At 55.9% G+C, this 17,820-nt stretch overlaps 9 protein-coding genes across 9 annotated transcripts; 5 read left to right on the forward strand and 4 right to left on the reverse strand.

Moving 5' to 3' along the window:
- Positions 1–586: 586 nt before the first annotated feature.
- On the forward strand, positions 587–1,646 carry WHR41_03304 (uncharacterized protein; the record flags this gene model as incomplete). The annotated part of the gene is made up of 3 exons (XM_069371910.1): positions 587–964; positions 1,048–1,112; positions 1,239–1,646. The coding sequence occupies exons 2-3, from the start codon at positions 1,110–1,112 to the stop codon at positions 1,644–1,646; spliced, it is 411 nt and encodes a 136-aa protein (XP_069231072.1). The 5' UTR covers positions 587–964; positions 1,048–1,109.
- Positions 1,647–2,323: 677 nt separating this feature from the next.
- WHR41_03305 (uncharacterized protein) lies at positions 2,324–4,442 on the reverse strand (the record flags this gene model as incomplete). Its single annotated transcript, XM_069371911.1, has 2 exons — positions 2,324–2,751; positions 2,813–4,442. 2 exons carry the CDS (start codon positions 4,440–4,442, stop codon positions 2,324–2,326), a joined length of 2,058 nt encoding a protein of 685 aa, XP_069231073.1.
- Positions 4,443–5,355: 913 nt separating this feature from the next.
- On the forward strand, positions 5,356–7,360 carry WHR41_03306 (uncharacterized protein; the record flags this gene model as incomplete). The annotated part of the gene is made up of 4 exons (XM_069371912.1): positions 5,356–5,586; positions 5,637–5,805; positions 5,931–7,036; positions 7,095–7,360. The coding sequence occupies 4 exons, from the start codon at positions 5,356–5,358 to the stop codon at positions 7,239–7,241; spliced, it is 1,653 nt and encodes a 550-aa protein (XP_069231074.1). The 3' UTR covers positions 7,242–7,360.
- A 206-nt stretch (positions 7,361–7,566) lies between these two features.
- WHR41_03307 (uncharacterized protein) lies at positions 7,567–9,164 on the reverse strand (the record flags this gene model as incomplete). Its single annotated transcript, XM_069371913.1, has 2 exons — positions 8,843–9,164; positions 7,567–8,780 (listed from the first exon to the last, which is right to left on the reverse strand). The coding sequence occupies exons 1-2, from the start codon at positions 8,919–8,921 to the stop codon at positions 7,567–7,569; spliced, it is 1,293 nt and encodes a 430-aa protein (XP_069231075.1). The 5' UTR covers positions 8,922–9,164.
- A 747-nt stretch (positions 9,165–9,911) lies between these two features.
- WHR41_03308 (uncharacterized protein) lies at positions 9,912–10,484 on the reverse strand (the record flags this gene model as incomplete). Its single annotated transcript, XM_069371914.1, has 1 exon — positions 9,912–10,484. One exon carries the CDS (start codon positions 10,482–10,484, stop codon positions 9,912–9,914), a length of 573 nt encoding a protein of 190 aa, XP_069231080.1.
- A 608-nt stretch (positions 10,485–11,092) lies between these two features.
- Positions 11,093–13,173, forward strand: WHR41_03309 (uncharacterized protein). Its single transcript, XM_069371915.1, has 3 exons — positions 11,093–12,226; positions 12,284–12,600; positions 12,654–13,173. Exons 1-3 carry the CDS (start codon positions 11,173–11,175, stop codon positions 12,801–12,803), a joined length of 1,521 nt encoding a protein of 506 aa, XP_069231081.1. The 5' UTR covers positions 11,093–11,172; the 3' UTR covers positions 12,804–13,173.
- WHR41_03310 (uncharacterized protein) lies at positions 12,932–14,615 on the reverse strand. The gene is made up of 3 exons (XM_069371916.1): positions 14,142–14,615; positions 13,715–14,088; positions 12,932–13,639 (listed from the first exon to the last, which is right to left on the reverse strand). Exons 1-3 carry the CDS (start codon positions 14,599–14,601, stop codon positions 12,995–12,997), a joined length of 1,479 nt encoding a protein of 492 aa, XP_069231219.1. The 5' UTR covers positions 14,602–14,615; the 3' UTR covers positions 12,932–12,994.
- A 445-nt stretch (positions 14,616–15,060) lies between these two features.
- WHR41_03311 (uncharacterized protein) lies at positions 15,061–16,429 on the forward strand. Its single transcript, XM_069371917.1, has 4 exons — positions 15,061–15,579; positions 15,625–15,799; positions 15,851–16,072; positions 16,134–16,429. Exons 1-4 carry the CDS (start codon positions 15,424–15,426, stop codon positions 16,391–16,393), a joined length of 813 nt encoding a protein of 270 aa, XP_069231218.1. The 5' UTR covers positions 15,061–15,423; the 3' UTR covers positions 16,394–16,429.
- A 545-nt stretch (positions 16,430–16,974) lies between these two features.
- Positions 16,975–17,601, forward strand: WHR41_03312 (uncharacterized protein; the record flags this gene model as incomplete). The annotated part of the gene is made up of 1 exon (XM_069371918.1): positions 16,975–17,601. One exon carries the CDS (start codon positions 16,975–16,977, stop codon positions 17,599–17,601), a length of 627 nt encoding a protein of 208 aa, XP_069231217.1.
- Positions 17,602–17,820: the final 219 nt, after the last annotated feature.

The raw sequence follows: 17,820 nt of genomic DNA on the forward strand, positions 1-17,820 counted from the left end.
GCCTTTGTGAAGCTGGTGGCGGATGTGCAGCTATGTACATGTCCATGCTGTCATCCCCGTGTACTTGCGTACGTGCTGCGCGGTAGGTAGCGGAATGCATGGCGCATGCGGGTGTGTGTCGAGCACGCGGCTCGCTTCCAGGCTTTGCGATGCGGCAGGAGGATGGTGGCGTTGTCGGGCCACGTGGGAAGCACGCGAGGTGGGCGATGGCGAGGGGGGCGCGATTGGGCGGGAGAGTTTTGGAGGTTGGCCCTGGCTTGGTGGAGCTGGAGTGAATTGTGATGGCTGCAATTGGAGCTCCTCACGCAAGGCAAGACACGGCAAGGCGAGGCGAGCGCTGGCCGGAGTCAGGCGTGCGTGTGTAGGGGCTTTTCTCACTCGCTCTGCCTTAGCATGTGCTAGCAGTGCGACCAGATGCGGGCAGGGCCAGGGCTGGGGCACAAGGGGAGCGAGCGATGAGCAGCGCAGGGTGGATTGGGTGGCACGCTGGACTTGCTCGGGTAGGGGCAAGCGTGGGCGGCGAGGCAGCGAGGCAGCGTGGCAGCGTGGCAAGCACGGCGACAGGCAGGCCCGCCTCCGCACACCCTGTCGCATGTCACCGCTCTGGCGAGAAGGTTAGGTAGTCGAGGTATTGCTGCTGCCGTCGCCCGCCGTCAAAAACATCCGGCCTCTCCCATCCCAACTCCACCACTCTCACACACGCCCTCGCCCACCTGCCACACGCACCACCTGCAACTACCGCTTCCACTCCCTCTCCCGCCGCCCGTGTCACCCTCGTCCGACCCAGTGCTACGCTCGACGTCAAGCCCGGGCCTCAGCCTGAAACCACCCTGCCGTTTCACCAGCCCAACCCTACCACCGCCCTGCCCATTCGCAGACGCCCGCGCAAACACCTCCTGCAAAACACCTCTTCCGCCAATTCTCACGCCCGCCTGCCCTGCCAACTTCCTCGCTCGGAGTCCCGGTACGTACGCCCTCTCGACAAGCCCACGCCTGGCGCCCCGTCGCATGGCCTCCACGTGCGCGAAGCTTATCCACCGCGCATAGACTCGAGACCCCATCAACCCTGCCCGCGAGCCAATACCGCCCGACCACATATAATAACAACGATGGTAAGCCCGCCGCCCTCCGCCCCAACCCCTCACCAAACCCGCCCTCCATCCGCCGCCCATCACCACCTCTTCACTTCTTCACTCCCGCTCTCCAGCTCTCCACTAACACCCGCTCCCACAAAACAGTCCTCCCAACCCGCCCGCTTCAGCACCTACTCCGGCGCGCCCTCCCTCCAGCCCTCCCTCGCACCCACAGACGCCACCACAACCGCGCGCTCAACGCCCACCCCGCACGACCCCTCCTCCAAAATGTACGCCCAGCACGCCTCGGCAGGCAGCAGCAGCACGCTGGCCGCCGACCCCAAGGCCGCGGACATCACGAGCTGGAGCGCGGGCTTCGAGCGCATGCAGGACGCCCGCCTGGACAAGCAGCGCTACGTCATGAGCGGCAACAAGAGCGACGAGGTCAGCAAGCTGGCGCTCGGGGCGAAGTTGGAGAGGGCGCTGGGCCGCAGGATGACGGGCCAGGATGCGAGTTTTCCCGTCAAGAAGAATTTGAGGGGCGAGAAGGGGGTTGAGGTGGAGGTTAATTGAAATTGAGTGCTGATGGTTTTGTTTGGGGGGATGTTTTGATGGGAAGGGGATGGCAAGGCGAGGAAGGATGACAACCAACCCTTCTTTTCTCGAGAGACCTACGACCGCTTTCCTTCGGCGAGGTTGGAACGGTGGAGGCGAGACTCGGGAGACGCGAAGGCGAGAGATCTGCGATACCTCTTTCTGTTTGTTTGTTTGGCTGGCTGTGTTTTGTTTTTTTACCACTCTTTTACCCCGGCCGAGGACGTGCGCGTCCGAATTGTTTTTTGCTTTCTGTCTTTCTCTTTTCTCCTTGCTACTGCGCGCATGGGCGATGGGATAAATACGTGCGGGCGTTTCTGATTCTTTTTGCTCTTGACTACCTAGTCCCTTGGGAGTAGAAACGAAAATGGGATTATTTGTTCCAGAGAGGGCTGAAGAGGTCTTGATTTAGTCACATCTAGCTGAGTAGGCGGTATCATTCCACTCTTATCTCACGTCACGTTTGATATGTACTTCTCTGCACGTCTCGCTAGAAAATCCTCAGACCTATATACATATATATATATATCATCAGCGGCAAGAGCCAACAACCGCCCTCCCCCTCAAAACACCCATCGCGAGAAGACAAAAATGCCCACCGCACCTCCACCCTCCTCGACCCCACTATCCCCTCCCCTCCTCTCCCCTCCCCACCCCTACAACTTCGCCCTCACCCCGTCGCCCTCAACCTCATCGCTCTCCACATCCTTAAACCTCACAAACGCCCCCAAACACCCCGGATTCGCCACCCCTGCCATCCCAACACTCCCGCCCCCCAAAATACTCCTCACCGCCCCCTCGACCTTCTTCCCATTCACCGTGACCGGCACCTCGCCCACCTCGACCACAAACCGCGGCACGTGCCGCGGGCTCAGACCCTTCTTTATCGCTTCTTTCAGCGCGGAGCGCAGTCGCGGCGTCAGGCGCTGGCCCGCGTGCGGCACGACGAAGAGGAAGACGGCTTCGTCCGGGTCGCCGGCGCGGCGCCGCGAGGTGCACAGCGTGCTGCTGAAGTGCGAGGTGAAGGGCGGGGACTCGGAGATGGCGTAGATTTCGGCGGGGCCGAAGCGGATGCCGGAGGGGTCTGGGTTTTGCGGTTTTGGTTAGATGGTTGGGTTTTGGGAGGGGGGGAGGGGAAGGCTTACTGAGGACGCCGTCGCTGCGGCCGTGCATCACGAAGCCTCCTGTGGTCCTGTTCCGCGAGATCCAGTCGTGCTGCGCCCAGAGGTCGCGGGCGGGGAAGCGCGCGAAGTAGCTGCTGCGGTATTTGGTCCCGGCCGCGTCGTCGCCCCAGAAGAAGCACGGCATGCTGGGGAAGGGCTTTGTGATGACCAGCTCGCCTGCTTCGGCGGCGGGCGAGGCGTAGAGGGATGCGCCGGTTTCGGCGTGCAGGATGTCGACGGCCATGCCCAGGGCGCGGATCTGCATTTCGCCCGCGCGGATGGGGCCCGTGGGGTCGAGGGCGATGAGGGAGGTCGCGGTGTCGGTGCCGCCGGCGGTGTTGCAGATTTGGACGGAGGGGGGGAAGGAGGCGTAGAACCAGCGGTATTGGGAGGTGGAGAGCGTGGCGCCGGTCGTGTAGACTGTGCGGAGGGCGGAGAGGTCGAAGGCGCGCTTGGGGATGCAGCGGGACATTTCGACTTCGAGGAGGTAGCGTGGGCTGGCGCCGAAGTAGGTTGCGCGGAAGTGGGAGGCGATGCGGAGGAGGTGCGCGGCGTCCGGGTGTAGGGGGCTGCCGTTGTAGCAGATTGTTGTCGCGCCGATGGAGAAGTGGCCGCACATGATGTAGAAGACGACCCAGGAGGTGGAGGAGTATTGCAGGACGGTGTCGGCGGGGGTGAGGGAGTTGTGGAGGCGGGAGATCTTGTGGGTTTGCAGGCAGAGGCCATGCCGGTGGACGATGCATTTGGGGTTGCCGGTTGTGCCGGAGCTGTAGCAGATCATGAGGGGGTCGTTGAAGGAGACGCGTGTGAATGTCAGGTCGTCGGAGGGGTTGGCTTGTTGGAGGAAGTCGTCGAGTGTTGGGTATTTCAACTGTTTGCTGACGATCGGGACCACGTATGTCGCGGGATAAGGGTTGAGTCTCGATAGAATGCCGTCTAGCTTTTCGATCGTGGAGACGGCCTTTCCCTTGTAAACAGCATCTCCGTCCACAAACAGAACGCTTGGAGTGACTTGCTGCAGCCGGGAAACACAACCTTCCAGTCCGAGATCTGGGCTGATACAAGTGAAGATGGCTCCGACAGCAGCGGTAGCGTGGAACAATACCATGGCGACATTCGAGGTGGCAACCAAGGCTCCGACTCTGTCGCCTTTTTTGATGCCAGAACGTCGTAAAGCACTGGCTGTCAAGCGAACACGATCACGGAACTGTCGCCAGGTGACATGCTCAGCATCCTCGAGTCTCTGCCCTTCACGTAGGCCAACCAAAGCGGTGGCGTTAGGATCGGGATTGTTGAACACGGCATTCTCTGCATAGTTGATCTGAAGTCCTTCCAAGAATGGCGGGTTCGAGCTCATAGGCACCTGATCATCGTAGGCCTTGGTGACAGAAGGAGGCAGAGGCGGTACAAGCTCAAGGTACGAATATAGATCCGTCCAGAAATCCTGAGGTTTGTCGCAACTCCATTGAACAAGTTCTTGTGTTGTCTCAATGCTGGTGTTGAACCGCTTGTTGACGTGCTGTCTATATTTGTCCATAGCTGTAGAGCCGGGAGCTCGGTTGGCTTGTTTCGGTGTCCATAGGATCTCTGGATTGTCAGTTTGTGGCGCCATGGTCTTAGTGAATGCAAATCCTTTTATAGTCAGCCGTCTATGAGTTCGATAATGTCTTCTAGATATTGAGAATGATATTGTTCAACTCAACCGCACATTATCATGCTTTCGGCCCTCTATTACCGCCATCAGCGGGGAAGGGTGATCTTTCGCCGAGGAGCCGAGCTCTCCAAGGCGACGCTCTGAGCATGGCCAGGCATCGCACCCATAAGTCCAGAGCCAGGACGATTATTAGCATCTCTGTGCTCAAAATTACATGCTGCGAAGACTCTTTGTCAACTACCTAGAAGTCTCATTTAAACCAAGGCAGCCGGACCGATCGGAGAAGAATGCCACAGTGCTGGCATGAGGCTTTTCAGGATAACGGCGTCGAATTCCTGGCATTCACTCGCCGGACGTGCTTTCAAGATCTGATTGTGCCGTCTTTTTCTCATCAGGTATACCTGACAGTCTGTGTTCATGCCATGTGAATCACTAGGACGAGTCCAGGCGTGCTGTTGTCAGCCGGCAGAGCACCTAAAATAATATCATCGCATCTGACGAATTCTGCGGTGCTGACATGAGACTCCATCATGGTGTCGGATCACCATCGAATGGGATGAGAAGCTTCAGAGACTTCTGCGACTTCCACTCTGCTTGGCTGCCTCCTTGACCAGATCCGGGCGGGCAGGGTTGAAGGATCGTAGCGGGCTGCGCTACGGCACAAGCGAGCGGGCCTGGCTCCAACCGAGGGGGATCTGCGTGCATCATTGGCCGCGGAGACTCCACCATCACCGTCGCCAACAACCGGCTGCTCGCCTTTCCGTGGAGGCAATCCTGCTGACGCACATCAATAAAGATCCCCTGCACAGCTGCTCGCTTGTCGCACCACTTTCATATCCGGTGCTTGAGCGACGCCGAAGCGACAACGAACATGCCAGGGTTGGTAGAACTCGCCCAAGCGGCGCAGGACAGGCCTGTTATTGCTTTTGCCATCATCGGCTTGGTGCTGGCTGCGCTCTGGAAGGGACTCACCTCCGGACAACCACACCCCGATAATGTGCCGTGGGTTGGCAAGGAAGAGGGAAAGCCGTTTGCTATCACCAGGGCGACGTACGCAAGTTTCAACAAGGCGATCGTCTGGCTTACGGAGGGCTATCAGAAGGCAGGTGGATTTAATCGTTCCCGCAGACCTCAGAACTGACTGCCTCACAGTATTCGCTGAAAGGGAAGACCTATCTCATCCCAGATTTCTCCGGCCGTCACGAGGTCGTGATTCCTATCAACAAGCTGAAATGGCTCGCTGATCAACCGGATAATGTCGCTAGCGTTCGAGCTGCGCATTACGATGTTTTGCAGGGCGATTACGCCTTCACGACGCCTTGTAAGTGATCCGCTGTCTTTGGCTAGATCCCCATTTGCCATTAGTTGAATACTGCATAGAGAGATGGCATTGTCGTGCTAGTCTTTCTCACCGATTCGAAATCAGCCGCTAACACAATGCACCAGACCTTCTGGAAACCGTCTACCACGAACATGTCATTCACAAGTCTCTCGCGCGTAAGGTAGATAACATCATCCCGGCTATCCACGATGAGATCGTCAATTGCTTCGACACCACCTGGGGATTTGACGCCGCCAACTACAAGGAGATCCCGGTCTGGGACAACACGATGGACATGATCTCTCGCATCTCCAACCGCATGTTTGTCGGCTTGCCACTTTGCCGCAACGAGGACTTCCTCAAGCACAACAGCGCTTTCGCCGTCGACGTTATCATGGCCACATCAATCATGCCTTTCATCCCTAAATTCCTGCATCCCATCATGGGACATCTGGTCTGCCTCCCCAACCACTACCACTACTGGATGACCCGCAAGCACACCCTCCCCGTGATCCACCAGCGCCTCGCCGACATCGCCGAGAAAGACGCCAATCCCGACTCCAAGATCGAGATCCCCGACGACTACATCACCTGGCACATCCAAGTCGCCAAATCTGAAGGCCGCGCCAAAGAAATGGAGCCCGAGATGATCTCCCGCTTCATCATGCCCATCGAGTTCGCTGCCATCCACACCACCTCCCTCACCCTCACCATGATCCTCTTCGACCTCCTGTCCGCCGACCGCGCGCAAGAATACCTCGACGGCCTGCGCGAGGAGGCCGAGCGCATCTTCCCCGAGACCCTCGACGCCGGCGGCCGCTGGACGAAGAAGATTCTGACCAAGCTCGTGCGCGCCGACAGCGCGATCCGCGAGAGCATGCGCGTGTCCAACTTCGTCACGCGCGGCATCACGCGCAAGGTCGTCGCCAAAGACGGCCTGCGCAACGAGGAGGAGGGCTGGACCGCGCCGTGCGGCAGCTTGATCAGCGTCGACGAGCACAGCCGCCACCACGACCCGGCCGTCTTCCCGGAGCCGGACAAGTACGATGCCTTCCGCTTCTCGAGGCCGCGTGAGGAGTATGAGGCCGCGCGCGAGAGGAACGCGGAGGATCTGCAGAAGTATGTTGACATGAAGAATCTGAGCATGGTTAGCACTGGCGAGAACTTTCTGGCCTTCGGGCATGGTAGGCACGCGTGTCCGGGTCGGTTCCTGGTGCAGCATGAGTTGAAGGTAAGACGAGAGGCGCAATTCGGTATCATGAGAATTGTCCGGCTGACTGGATTTCCAGATGATGCTCGCACACATCGTGATGCACTACGATGTGAAACTGCTGCCCTCGAGGCCGCCGAACCAGTGGCTGGGCACGACCATCGTGCCGCCCATGAAGGCCACCATTTCGATCAAGAGAAAGGCTAGCGCGCCGGTGAACAAGTAACGGGTACAAGGCGGCAGGCTGTTTGTTTTAGATTATACATATGTTATAGGCGCCGCTCACCATGGCTGCTCGCCAACGTCACGCGAGGAATGAACATCAAAACAAACGATCTCACCACACTCATCTGCTCTCTTTTTCGGGGAAGTGTAGAATTGATTCCTATTTATATCTCTTGCACTGAACGCCACGCTTCGCATACTTCCAACACATACACACGGTGCTTTCCAGCTGTCCAAACGGACGAAGCCCTTGGCCCTTCCGCCGAAAAATGATGACTTGAACATAGCATAAAATGAGATCTGTACACCATGCCTTCTCTCTTCTCTTACAAAACAAGACGGCCGGGGTCCTGCTCGAGCACGACCTTCATGCGCTCCAGGAATTCCATCGCGCGCTTCTCCTCGCCGCTCTTGGCCGACACGCTGAAGACGTTCGGGCCCGCGGTCGCGACGCCCATGGCGCCGGGCCGCACGGTCCTGGGCGCGGGCTTGGACGCTTTGCTGCCGGACAGCAAGTCGATGATGTCGGGCTTGCTGGCCGCGCGGGCCGGCGCGGCGAAGGGTACGGGGCCGAGCGCGGTGATGTTGGGCAGGTAGTCGCCGCGGGTCGACCGGGAAACGGCGTCGAGGCCGAGCACGGAGTTGAAGAGGTCGTCGGCTGTGGGCTTCTGGTTCTTGGAGGCGGGCAGAGATTCGTTGGCGAGCTCGGTCGCGCGCGCGACGAAGGTGGAGAGCGGGAGGGAGATGCCCAGGGCGTCTTGGACGCGCTTCTGCGTGGCGATCACGGCGGAGAGGCTGATGGGGAGCGCGATCTCGGTTTCCTTGGGGAGCTCGGGGATGGGTGCCGCGGCGGCGGGGGCGGGCTTGTCTTCGGCCTTGGGGGGAGGGGGAGGGCTGGCGAGTTGGATGTTGGAGAGATCGAGGTGGGAGAGCTTGGTGAAGCGGGCGGCGGACTCGCTGGGGTAGTCCTTTGCAATCTTGCCCAGGTATGCGAGGACGTCGCCCTTGAGCAGGCGGCCGTTGGGGCCGGAGGCGGGGATCTTGTCGGCTTCCTCCTTGGGCAGGCCGTTCTGCATGAGCAGGTGCTGTACCGCAGGGTACAGAGGGTACTTCTGCTTCTGTGCCTTGCCGCCCTGTGTCTTCTGTGCTGCACCAGCATCCGCCGCAGGCTTGCTGGGCTCCGGCTTCTTCTCTTCCTGCTTGGCCTTCGGTGCCTCCGCCTTCGCGGGAGCGTTGGATTCCGCAGGGATCTCCAGGCTGTTGATGTCGTCGCCCTCCTCCGCCGTGACGGCAATCCTCTCGCCGACCTTTACGCCCTTGCTCTCGTTGCCCTGCATGATCTTAACCATGATTCCATCGTCCTGTGCCTCGACATCCATAGTCGCCTTGTCGGTCTCGATCTCCAGAAGCACATCGCCGGCGCTGAATGACTCGCCCTCCTTGATCTTCCAGCTAGCAATGTTGCCCTCGGTCATAGTAGGCGAAAGGGCAGGCATGCTGAAGTTCTGCGCAGCACGGTCTGCGGCCGAGGCCATGAACCCTAGCCATTCCATCAGCATCTCTGTACGGGGATCACTCGGTGGGATGTTGGCCGGCGCTCACCTCTGCGCGCAACGTGGTTGTTGGCATAGCGGCCTGCCACGCGGGCAGACAGACGCGCGGTGTTGACGAGACCGGCCATTGCTGCTCGTCCGGAGGGTCGATTGTAGAGAGGGGCGCTGGTGGTATCTCAGGCAGCGCGGCTGGTCGCAATGGGAGCTTCGAAAAAGCGCCTGAGACGCCCGAGCTGTCGTTGAGATCGGAGATAGGGTCCGAGCGTCTCGAACCGCCGAACCACTGTAGTATCCCGCGATTGGAAACCGTATCAATGTATGACAAAACTAGATTGGTGCAAACTCGCCCTCGGCAATGTACAGAACGAAGATCAATCCATCGAGACCCATCGCTGTGAAATTGTCATCACAGCATTTTCTGAAATTGTTGCGCAGTCGAGCGCCATAGACTCGGCCGCCGAACGCTAACGCGAAACCGCCCTCTTCCGACCTCACCCGTTCGCCGGCCCCTCGCAAGTAGCAATCAACATACGGCGAATACATGGGAAACACTGTCTCAACGGAGACAATAATCGTCCAACTTCAAAAACTTCACTGCCATAGCAGTCGTCAATAGTGCTAGGCTCAATTTGAGTCCTTGTTTCCTTTGCGGCTCCTGGGATCTTGATAGGACGGATTGTCCCTGCCGTCTCTCATCCGAAGGGTTGTAGGCTTCGCGTGTTCACTGCGTATTCGAAGGTGAACAGGACGTTAGTTTCTCAAGGCAAGGCGTTGGCCTCATTAGTGAAGTAGAGAGGGCATACCTTTGGCGTTTCTTTTTCTTCTCGAGAGCAAAGTTTCGTGAGTTACCTTTAACACTTTCTTATCGATCTTCATAGGCCTCAAGCTCTTCGAAAAGCCATGATAGAACCGTCGTCGCTGGGAAATTGTCATGCACGTGCTGTAGAAGGGGCCTTTGATGCAAAGGACACCACATATCTCGAGTTCAATCGCACGCCGCTAGCCAGCATAGTAATACACATAATGTACAGCATTCCCAATCGCTTGATCAGAAAAGTGCTTTCTCAACCCTGACAACGCAAATAGGTGACACCGGGCAAACATGATAGCTCCTTCAATTACGCGTTCCATATAGCGCGCGCGATCATGCCTACCGCGTTCGTCCTAACGCCACCCTCCTTAACCAGCTTCATCAAAACCTGACCCCGTTCCAAGATCGCACAGTAGTCGAGATTAATCTTCCAGTTGTTGCCACCCGCTCGTAAGTACGCGAAACCGTCGCGGTTGAACATTTTGTTGACATAGAGCTTAGTTTTGGGGAAAGCATTGTGCCAGGTGTGTGTAAGCACCTCTCGGGTTGTTGCTTTGTGGTAGTCTGGAGACAATGCATGCTCCGTCCACGCATGCCTGTTCTGCAAAGAAACGATGTAACATTGAATAGTTTCAATGCTCGTCCTGATGTCGCTGTCGACCAACGCTTCGCCGGGCACCAGGTCCATGGTTTTGGGCTTGAGGAAAGGGAAAAATCTGGTTCCCTGCACGCGAACAACAGCTCGCTGCTCCGCGTTTCGTGCAATGGAAATGGTCTTGACCAGGTTCAAGGGTGTCATCGCGATTCCAGTAGCGATGGCTGATACAGCAAGGCAGCCGCCGAGTATGAAGAATTTGGCGTACCAGACAGTAGTACTCATAAAGGCAGCATTCGCCACTGACCCGGCCCAAACGAACAACCCACCCCCGACAACCATTGAAGAAATGAAGAGCGCGTTGTGTGAGGGTGCTGTGTATAGCATCACGGATTGTGCGCGGCCGAGAAGACTCTCCGCGTACTTCTCTGCCTCACTCAATTTAGTCCAGGACGCAGCCTCGGACAAAACGCCTTTCGCGGCCGGGCCAGCCGACGTACGAGCTGAAGGCCGAGAAGCCCGAGGAGGAATAATTTTTGGCGGAGATTTTTTGCTCGTAGGAGGGGCCGGGACTCCTTTGAAGAAAGGAGATGTTCGGGTGAAAGATCGGATCTGTGGCGTTCGACTGCGCAGCAGTCTCAGGAAATTGTGTGGTAACGACATCTTCAGTGGAAGAGCTCAACGAGGAGTGTCAACTGCTCCACAGTATCGCGGGTAAAAGATATATAATGATGGCTTTGATTTGGGCGTCTCGTTGATGGATCTTCAAGTCTTGGGTGTGAGGCGATCACCGCTTCAGCCACACTCGACAGCCACAGTGGCTTGCAAGCGTGAAAGTGCACTTCGCGCTTCGTCGCGTCTTCCTCTACACGCTCGCGTTTCCCCCGCGCCACAAGTGCTTGACAACCATCTTCCTCGCGTCGCCCACACTGGTTCACCAACTATTTGCTTAAACAAGACAGAGAGCAGCACAATGTTGGCAGCATCGACAGCCTCGCGGATCGACCCAAAAAAGCGTGCAGTCCTCGACCCACGCAAACAGCAATTCGTCAAGTCACAATGGGTCGACCAGACTTACCCAAATCGCATGAACTTCTACACCATCCCGCCCACAGAGGACATTGCGCTCGAGGATTTCGAAGAATGGGGCATCGCCAGACTGAAGGTCCTCGCTGAGCTCGAAGCCTGCCAATTCCGCAACAGATCGCCCGCCGAAACAGAGGAGTACATGCGCCCTGTGCTGGAGAAGTGGTTACGGCTCGACAGCAACAAAAGCAGAAGCCCAGATATGCACTTGCAGAGAAAGAAGGATCACTACTCGCACTGGACCCTCAGACTGGCTTTCGCGAGCACAGCGGACTTGAGGCAGAGGTTCATGAGACTGGAGACGCAGCTGTTCAAATTGAGACTGCAGGCGGACAGCGCGGATGAGAGAAGGGATTTCATTAAGAGCTTGCCGATGAGCTGGGAGATGCTCGATGCAGATGAGAAGGCTACTTGGCTCAGCGAGCTGAGAGCTGCAACCAGTGTGCGAAAGGATGACGAGGAGAACTGGTTCAAGGTCGACTGGGAAAAAGTACCAGACTTGGTCGAGCGCCGGCAGGTGCTGCTGAAGAAGGGCAAAGCTTACGTCCACGTACGAGAGCAGACAACAATGGTTCTGAACGAGTTCACGCGTTCGTTGGAATCTGGCTTGGAGCTCGCCGCACGCTTTCTCCCCAGAATGGACGAGGACAACCGCCTTGCGCCCATTCTGCACCACTTGTCGCAGTCATTCGTGGCACCAGATGCGTCTTACAACGAAAACAACGGTGTCAGCGATATGACGAACATCCACGCTGGCAGCATTGACGGCTTGAGCTCACATTTCCCACTCTGCATGCAGAACTTGCACCGCGAGCTTCGAAAGAACAGCCACTTGAAGCACCAAAGCAGACTGCAATATACCCTCTTCTTGAAGGGTATCGGACTGAACATGCAGGAGTGTATCATCTTCTGGCGAAAGGCTTTCAAGTTAATCACCGATGGTAAGTAGCCGGCACCTCATCTAGGCAAATGAGACAATTGAGCTAACCAATGGGCAGAGAAATTCAAGTCAGAATACCTCTACAACGTCCGCCACGCCTACGGTGATGTGGGTGGTGATGCGAACAAGCGCGGACGAGGCTACTCACCTTTCAGCTGCCAGAAACTGCTCACAGAGCCACTGCCATCTGCCGGGCTCAACCACGGTTGCCCGTACCGGACATACTCGCCAGACAACCTCATCGCCCTTTTGCAAAATGTCGGCGTAGGCGATCGTGAACTCCTGCGTGCCGTTCGCGAGGACGTTGGAAGGATGCGTTATCATATCGCTTGCAACAGAGTCTTTGAGTCAACGCACAAGAACGAGATCAAGAAGGTATGAAAGATGATGTACGTTTGGTGTTGAACATGCGCTGACTGCGACGACAGGTCAAGGACGAAAATCTCTGGAATGCCAGCGAGCTTGACACCATCCTGCATCCGAACGAGTACTTCAAACGCAGCTTCCTGCTGAAGAACCTCAGTCTGGCAAGGAGTGGCGACATTGGCGTCGACGGCCCAAGCCAAGGATCGAACTGAGCATGGGTTCTTGGAGGACTGGAAATTTTGTAATAATTTGCACCAGCGACGGCGTTATGGAAGGGATCGGACTTGAAACGCATTGGCACTGATGATTTTTGGCTGTGGCCAGGGGTTTGTGTTTGTCCGGCCACAATCGGAAATACTTGATTGAATGTTTACAGGCTTCGACAGCGAGCCCACAATTTTTCCTATCCTTCCACACGCTCGATCTGGCTCTCGTGGCCCTTCTCGCCAAATGTGCCTACATATCCATTCTCCTCAAGGTACTTTCTAAACTCCTCGTCCTCATCTTTCAGGTCCCGACCTCTCTCAGGAATGAGGAACCACGAAATAAGCGCACCCGTGAGCGCAAATGCAGACCCAATCAGAAACACGCCTTGCAACGCCTTGGCTTCCGAAGAAAACGACTCCTGGATAGGCGTAAACACCTCAGTGCCGATAGCTGCGCCCGCTTTTCCAACTGCCGCTGCGAGGCCGAGGAAATGCCCGCGAATCGGGGTTGGAAAGGACTCGGCGCCGCAAAGGAAGGTCGCCACACCTGGTCCCATCTCACCGAGCGCGTTAAAGATGCCGTACAGGACGATGAAGAGGGGCAGGATGTTCGAGATTGGGAACACGGCGCCGCCGATGATGAAGCCCATGGTCGACCAGAGGACGAATCCGAGCGTCATGGTTTGTCTGCGGCCGATTCGGTCCATCAGCAGGCCCCCGATAAGGCAGCCTGGGAGGTAGAAGGAGTTGATGGCGGTGCCGAAGCCGATTGTTTGGGTCAGCTTGCCGTCTGGGTTTAGGCCCGAGACGATGGTGGAGCTGAAGATGCCGAAGGGGTAGGTCTGTGTCGCACTCAGCGTCAACATTTGTTCCGGAAGAAGGGATTAAGAATCCGAGCTTTTCGTCAAAGCACTCACCACAAAGTCATACACGAACCAAGCCATCGATGTACCAACCATGGGCCTCCAATAACGCTTCAAAATGAGTAGATATGGTATGCGCTCTTTCATGGCATGCTTGGAGTATTGGATGGAGTTGGTCATCCGCAGGCGGAAGAACAGAAGAGAGACAGGAAGCACGAGCCCAATGCCAAAGCTTACTCTCCAGACGCCGGCGCCCAAGTTGTGTTGGTATGCAGCGAGGACGATTAGCACGACAATACCTGCGGCCACAAAGCCAGCGTCGACTGCAAAGCAAGTGGTCATGGCTGACAATATGCCACGTCTGCCGCGGACTTCCTCGCTGTCGTTCGTCGCTTCTGTGGTCGTGGTCGCACAGGTTGGGTACTCGCCTACGTTGCTGATTAGCGGCACGTCACTGAGATTTCTCGAATTGAGCGCGAACCTCCAGCACCAAACCCTGCTACGCCTCTTCCAATCACCATCATCCAGATCATGCCAGAGTTCGACTTGCCGTGCGCAGCAGTAGTCAAGACGATACCAAGGACAAGAAAGACCGTTGCCCAAACGATACCGTTCCGACGTCCCAGCTTATCGATCGCCCATCCGAAGAACAGCATTCCAAAGATTTCGCCGATAAGGAAGGCATTTGACATCCTGGTCTTCATCCCTGAAGTGTACTCGTCGGGATACAGTTCCGCGAGGACTGGATTCATGTATCCCACGACTTGAGCGTTGTAACCGTCGGAGAAGAGGGCAAGGCCCCCGACCACGACCATGAGGATAGACGACGCCCATGATTTCGTTGTGACGATCCCGTCGTGAGAAGGGCCAGAGTCTTTAGATGTAAGTTTTCTGGGATCTTCGAGATCGTTACCCTCGACGACCAGGTCAGTCTTGCCCATTGTGCCAACAGCAGGATGGTGGGATTTCAAGATTTGTAGCAAACACAAGGCGGTTACGAAGAAGGGCAAGATTTCGACGCACACAACTGTGACTGATCGTCGTCTTATCAAGTCACCGTATGACCCCGCCATTGTACAGTAGTCCAACGGTCCGTCGATAGACCTGCATTCGGACCACACGTGGTTGACGAAGAATGTTTCATTGTACTCCGTAGCCAATCGATGCCGTTGTAGATTCAACGAGGTGTACAATCAGCAGTACTACAATATGGTTTAGATTTGGTGGTGGCCCAGTTTTTCCAGGCGCGAAGAGCGATCGCCATGCTGGACCCCACTTCGTTCACTCTCGCGGTGGGGACTCAGCTTCCCACGTGGAGGTCGCTCTGGAACAATTTGCTGCCCCAGGCTTGCCAGCCAAGCACCACTACACGTGCTTAATGGTGCTTGTCAAGATTGAGCTCATGCCACGACACCATCCTACGTTACATGCGCTACTGACAGTGCGTACACTACTTCAGGAAAAGTTTTCCTCCAACAATGCATCGCATCCTCGTATCTGCCGGATAGCTTCATCCGTCCAAGCATCTAGCTCAAGCAATGGCGTTGCTCTCCCTCACTCACATCCCTTTCATGGCTCAGCATGCCTTGGCGGAACGGCAAATCGCGTGGGCTCATATGGACATGTGTGCTTCCTCGGCGCTTATTGTCAAGCCTTGATATTGCTGCTTACATGACACTCGTCGTCTACTCCTTACATTGAGGTAGTCTATCCTGGCATCCGGAGAACATCCCGGGATCATTACGCCGTTATATTTGCCCACGATGATCTCACCCGAGCAGAAACGCTTCTTCGAGAACAATGGGTACTTGATCGTTCGCGACTTCCTGTCCCGTGATGAGATTGACGGTCTGCAATCTTGGGCCCAGGAAGTTCACGATTATGTACCCGACGAGACTTCTGATATCATGCCTTACGAGGTAAGGATACTGTGCGAATCATCATTCCGGTCTGACAGTCTACAGGAGATCAACGCAGAGGGCAAGAGAGTCTTGTGCCGCACAGAGAACTTCGCCGACGGCCATCAAGGCTTTAACGATCTACTCAATGGCGACAAGCTCCTGGGGCTTTTGGACGCCTTGTCAGGCCAACCCATGCGCTTGTTCAAGGAGAAAATAAACTACAAGCTTGCCGGCAGTGGTACGATCTGATCAATGGAGTCAATCCTTCGTGTCTACTGACCAAACCCAGGCGGATTTGCTCCGCATATCGACGCCGTGGCTTACACTCACATCAAAGACGTCAAGCATCTGACGATTCTACTGAGCGTAGATCCTTCAAACCTTCGAAATGGCGGCTTGGAAGTCGTTGATGCAAGCCAGAACATGGACATCCCGGTGAACAAAAGCACCAATTGTCTGGAGCAGGATTGGTGCAATCAGCAAACTTGGACGCCTGTGGAACTTGAAGCGGGTATGCTATCGATTGATGGAGAAAGTCGTTGGATGACCACTAGCTGATTTGCTCTGTACAGGCCAGCTGCTGATCTTCTCCTCTTACTTGGCCCATCGTAGCGGAGCAAACACAAGCGACTCTGATCGCAAAGCTATCTATGCGACCTACAACCGTGCAAGTGAGGGCGATCTTCGAAAGGGTTATTACGAGCACCGCAAGGTCGAATGGCCAGCTACGCACATGCGGAAGCAAGGAGAGAAATACGAGAAGGGAGCGCTGACCTACGGATTTGGGTCGCCAATGCTGAGCATGGATGCTGGGAAGCAGGTGGTCTTCTGAGATTGAAAAATATGAGTATGCCATTCGTCTTCGAAAGTGATTGCAACAACTTTTTCACATTCTGAATGCTTTGGGAAAATAATTGAGCTGGGGTGCTCCCTCGTAACTTGTGTGCCATATACACCAAACCAATAGCATCTTATCGATCATGAAAGTTGCAAATCTCGAATCCCTGATTCCCACTAACGAATGCGTCGACCCAGTGCTGTTGATCATCCCGTGGAGCCACGTTACATTACTGCAGGGACGATGATCCGGCGATTGCCCCACTGCTGTTGAACTCAGCCGGAGTCTACAGTGACCCATCACAGATCTTCAGCTGTCCACGTGTGTCTATATTAGCTTACTCAACCATCCCTTCTCGTGTCTTGGGCATGTACTTGTCCTTTGCAGGAAGATCAAACTTCAAGCTGCATCGCAAGTCGACACTTGGACCTCGGCGTCTCTCAACGATCAACTTCTAGAGAGACCTATGAATGCAACTGATCAGAGTATCGGTAGTGATCGGGAGCACTTGACCAAGACTCAGCTGTCACCACAAACCGTCCTTCAAGACTCTTGAGCCAACGTCGAGGCAAAAGATGACGATACCGCAGGACCTGACCCCCCAGTCAGTGGCCGACTATGTAATAGACGTGCTCAAATCATCTGAAAATACACCATACATCGGCGAACCAATCTCGCAGCTCCAACACTCTTTGCAATGCGCCGCCCTCGCCGCAGATGCTTCAGCCGACGAAGCAACGCAAGTTGCCGCTTTACTGCACGACCTTGGCCAATTCGCACCTGCGGACGACATCAAGACCGTCTTAAAAGAACATACTCGCAATCTGAACGGGCAGTCAAATAGCGAGAGTGTTGGGAGAGTCGGCCATGAAATGCTCGCACAGAAACTGCTCGCTGCCCTTGGCTTCTCGGAGAAGATCACGACGCTCGTCGAGTCGCATGTTGCCTCGAAGAGGTACTTGTGTGCCGTGGACGAGGCGTATTACGGCAAGCTGTCGGAGGCTAGTAAGAAGAGTCTGATGTATCAGGGCGGACCTTTGCGAGGTGCTGAGATGGAGAAGTTTGCTGCAAACAAATTGTGCAAGGAGATGTGCCAGCTGAGGGTTTGGGATGATGAGGCCAAGGTAGAAGGCTTGGTTGTTCGAGATGTAGAGAGCTGGCGGCCTGCGATTGAGCGACAGCTTGAGGAAAGCATGGCTTGAGTCAGTTATCGGCTTGATTGCGTGGTGATGGTTATACCAGTGCATGGAAGAAACAGGTTTCTGCTCGTCTGGAGCCATTACTGTGGGAACAAGAAGAGTAAACGTTACTCGCTACTCTGCTCTTCAAACGACCGCCACCAAAGAACACGATCCTCGAAAATAGTATCTGGAAGCATGCATTTGCAAAAGGAGCTGCCGTGAGGCTTCAAAGTGAGGCCC

The sequence above is a fragment of the Cladosporium halotolerans genome (assembly GCF_011745625.1).
Source record: "Cladosporium halotolerans strain TM138-S3 chromosome Unknown Sca8, whole genome shotgun sequence".
Lineage (NCBI taxonomy): Eukaryota > Fungi > Ascomycota > Dothideomycetes > Cladosporiales > Cladosporiaceae > Cladosporium > Cladosporium halotolerans.

Bases quoted from the DNA above. Each gene is read 5' to 3' on its own strand.
- WHR41_03309 (XM_069371915.1), top strand. From the start codon at position 11,173: ATGTTGGCAGCATCGACAGCCTCGCGGATCGACCCAAAAAAGCGTGCA. The intron at 12,227-12,283 runs GTAAGTAGCCGG...ACCAATGGGCAG, and splicing joins TTTCAAGTTAATCACCGATG to AGAAATTCAAGTCAGAATAC. The intron at 12,601-12,653 runs GTATGAAAGATG...CTGCGACGACAG, and splicing joins ACAAGAACGAGATCAAGAAG to GTCAAGGACGAAAATCTCTG.
- WHR41_03310 (XM_069371916.1), bottom strand. From the start codon at position 14,601: ATGGGCAAGACTGACCTGGTCGTCGAGGGTAACGATCTCGAAGATCCC. The intron at 14,089-14,141 runs GTTCGCGCTCAA...TCAGCAACGTAG, and splicing joins AGCAGGGTTTGGTGCTGGAG to GCGAGTACCCAACCTGTGCG. The intron at 13,640-13,714 runs GTGAGTGCTTTG...AGTGCGACACAG, and splicing joins GGTTCGTGTATGACTTTGTG to ACCTACCCCTTCGGCATCTT.
- WHR41_03311 (XM_069371917.1), top strand. From the start codon at position 15,424: ATGATCTCACCCGAGCAGAAACGCTTCTTCGAGAACAATGGGTACTTG. The intron at 15,580-15,624 runs GTAAGGATACTG...GACAGTCTACAG, and splicing joins CTGATATCATGCCTTACGAG to GAGATCAACGCAGAGGGCAA. The intron at 16,073-16,133 runs GTATGCTATCGA...TGCTCTGTACAG, and splicing joins GCCTGTGGAACTTGAAGCGG to GCCAGCTGCTGATCTTCTCC.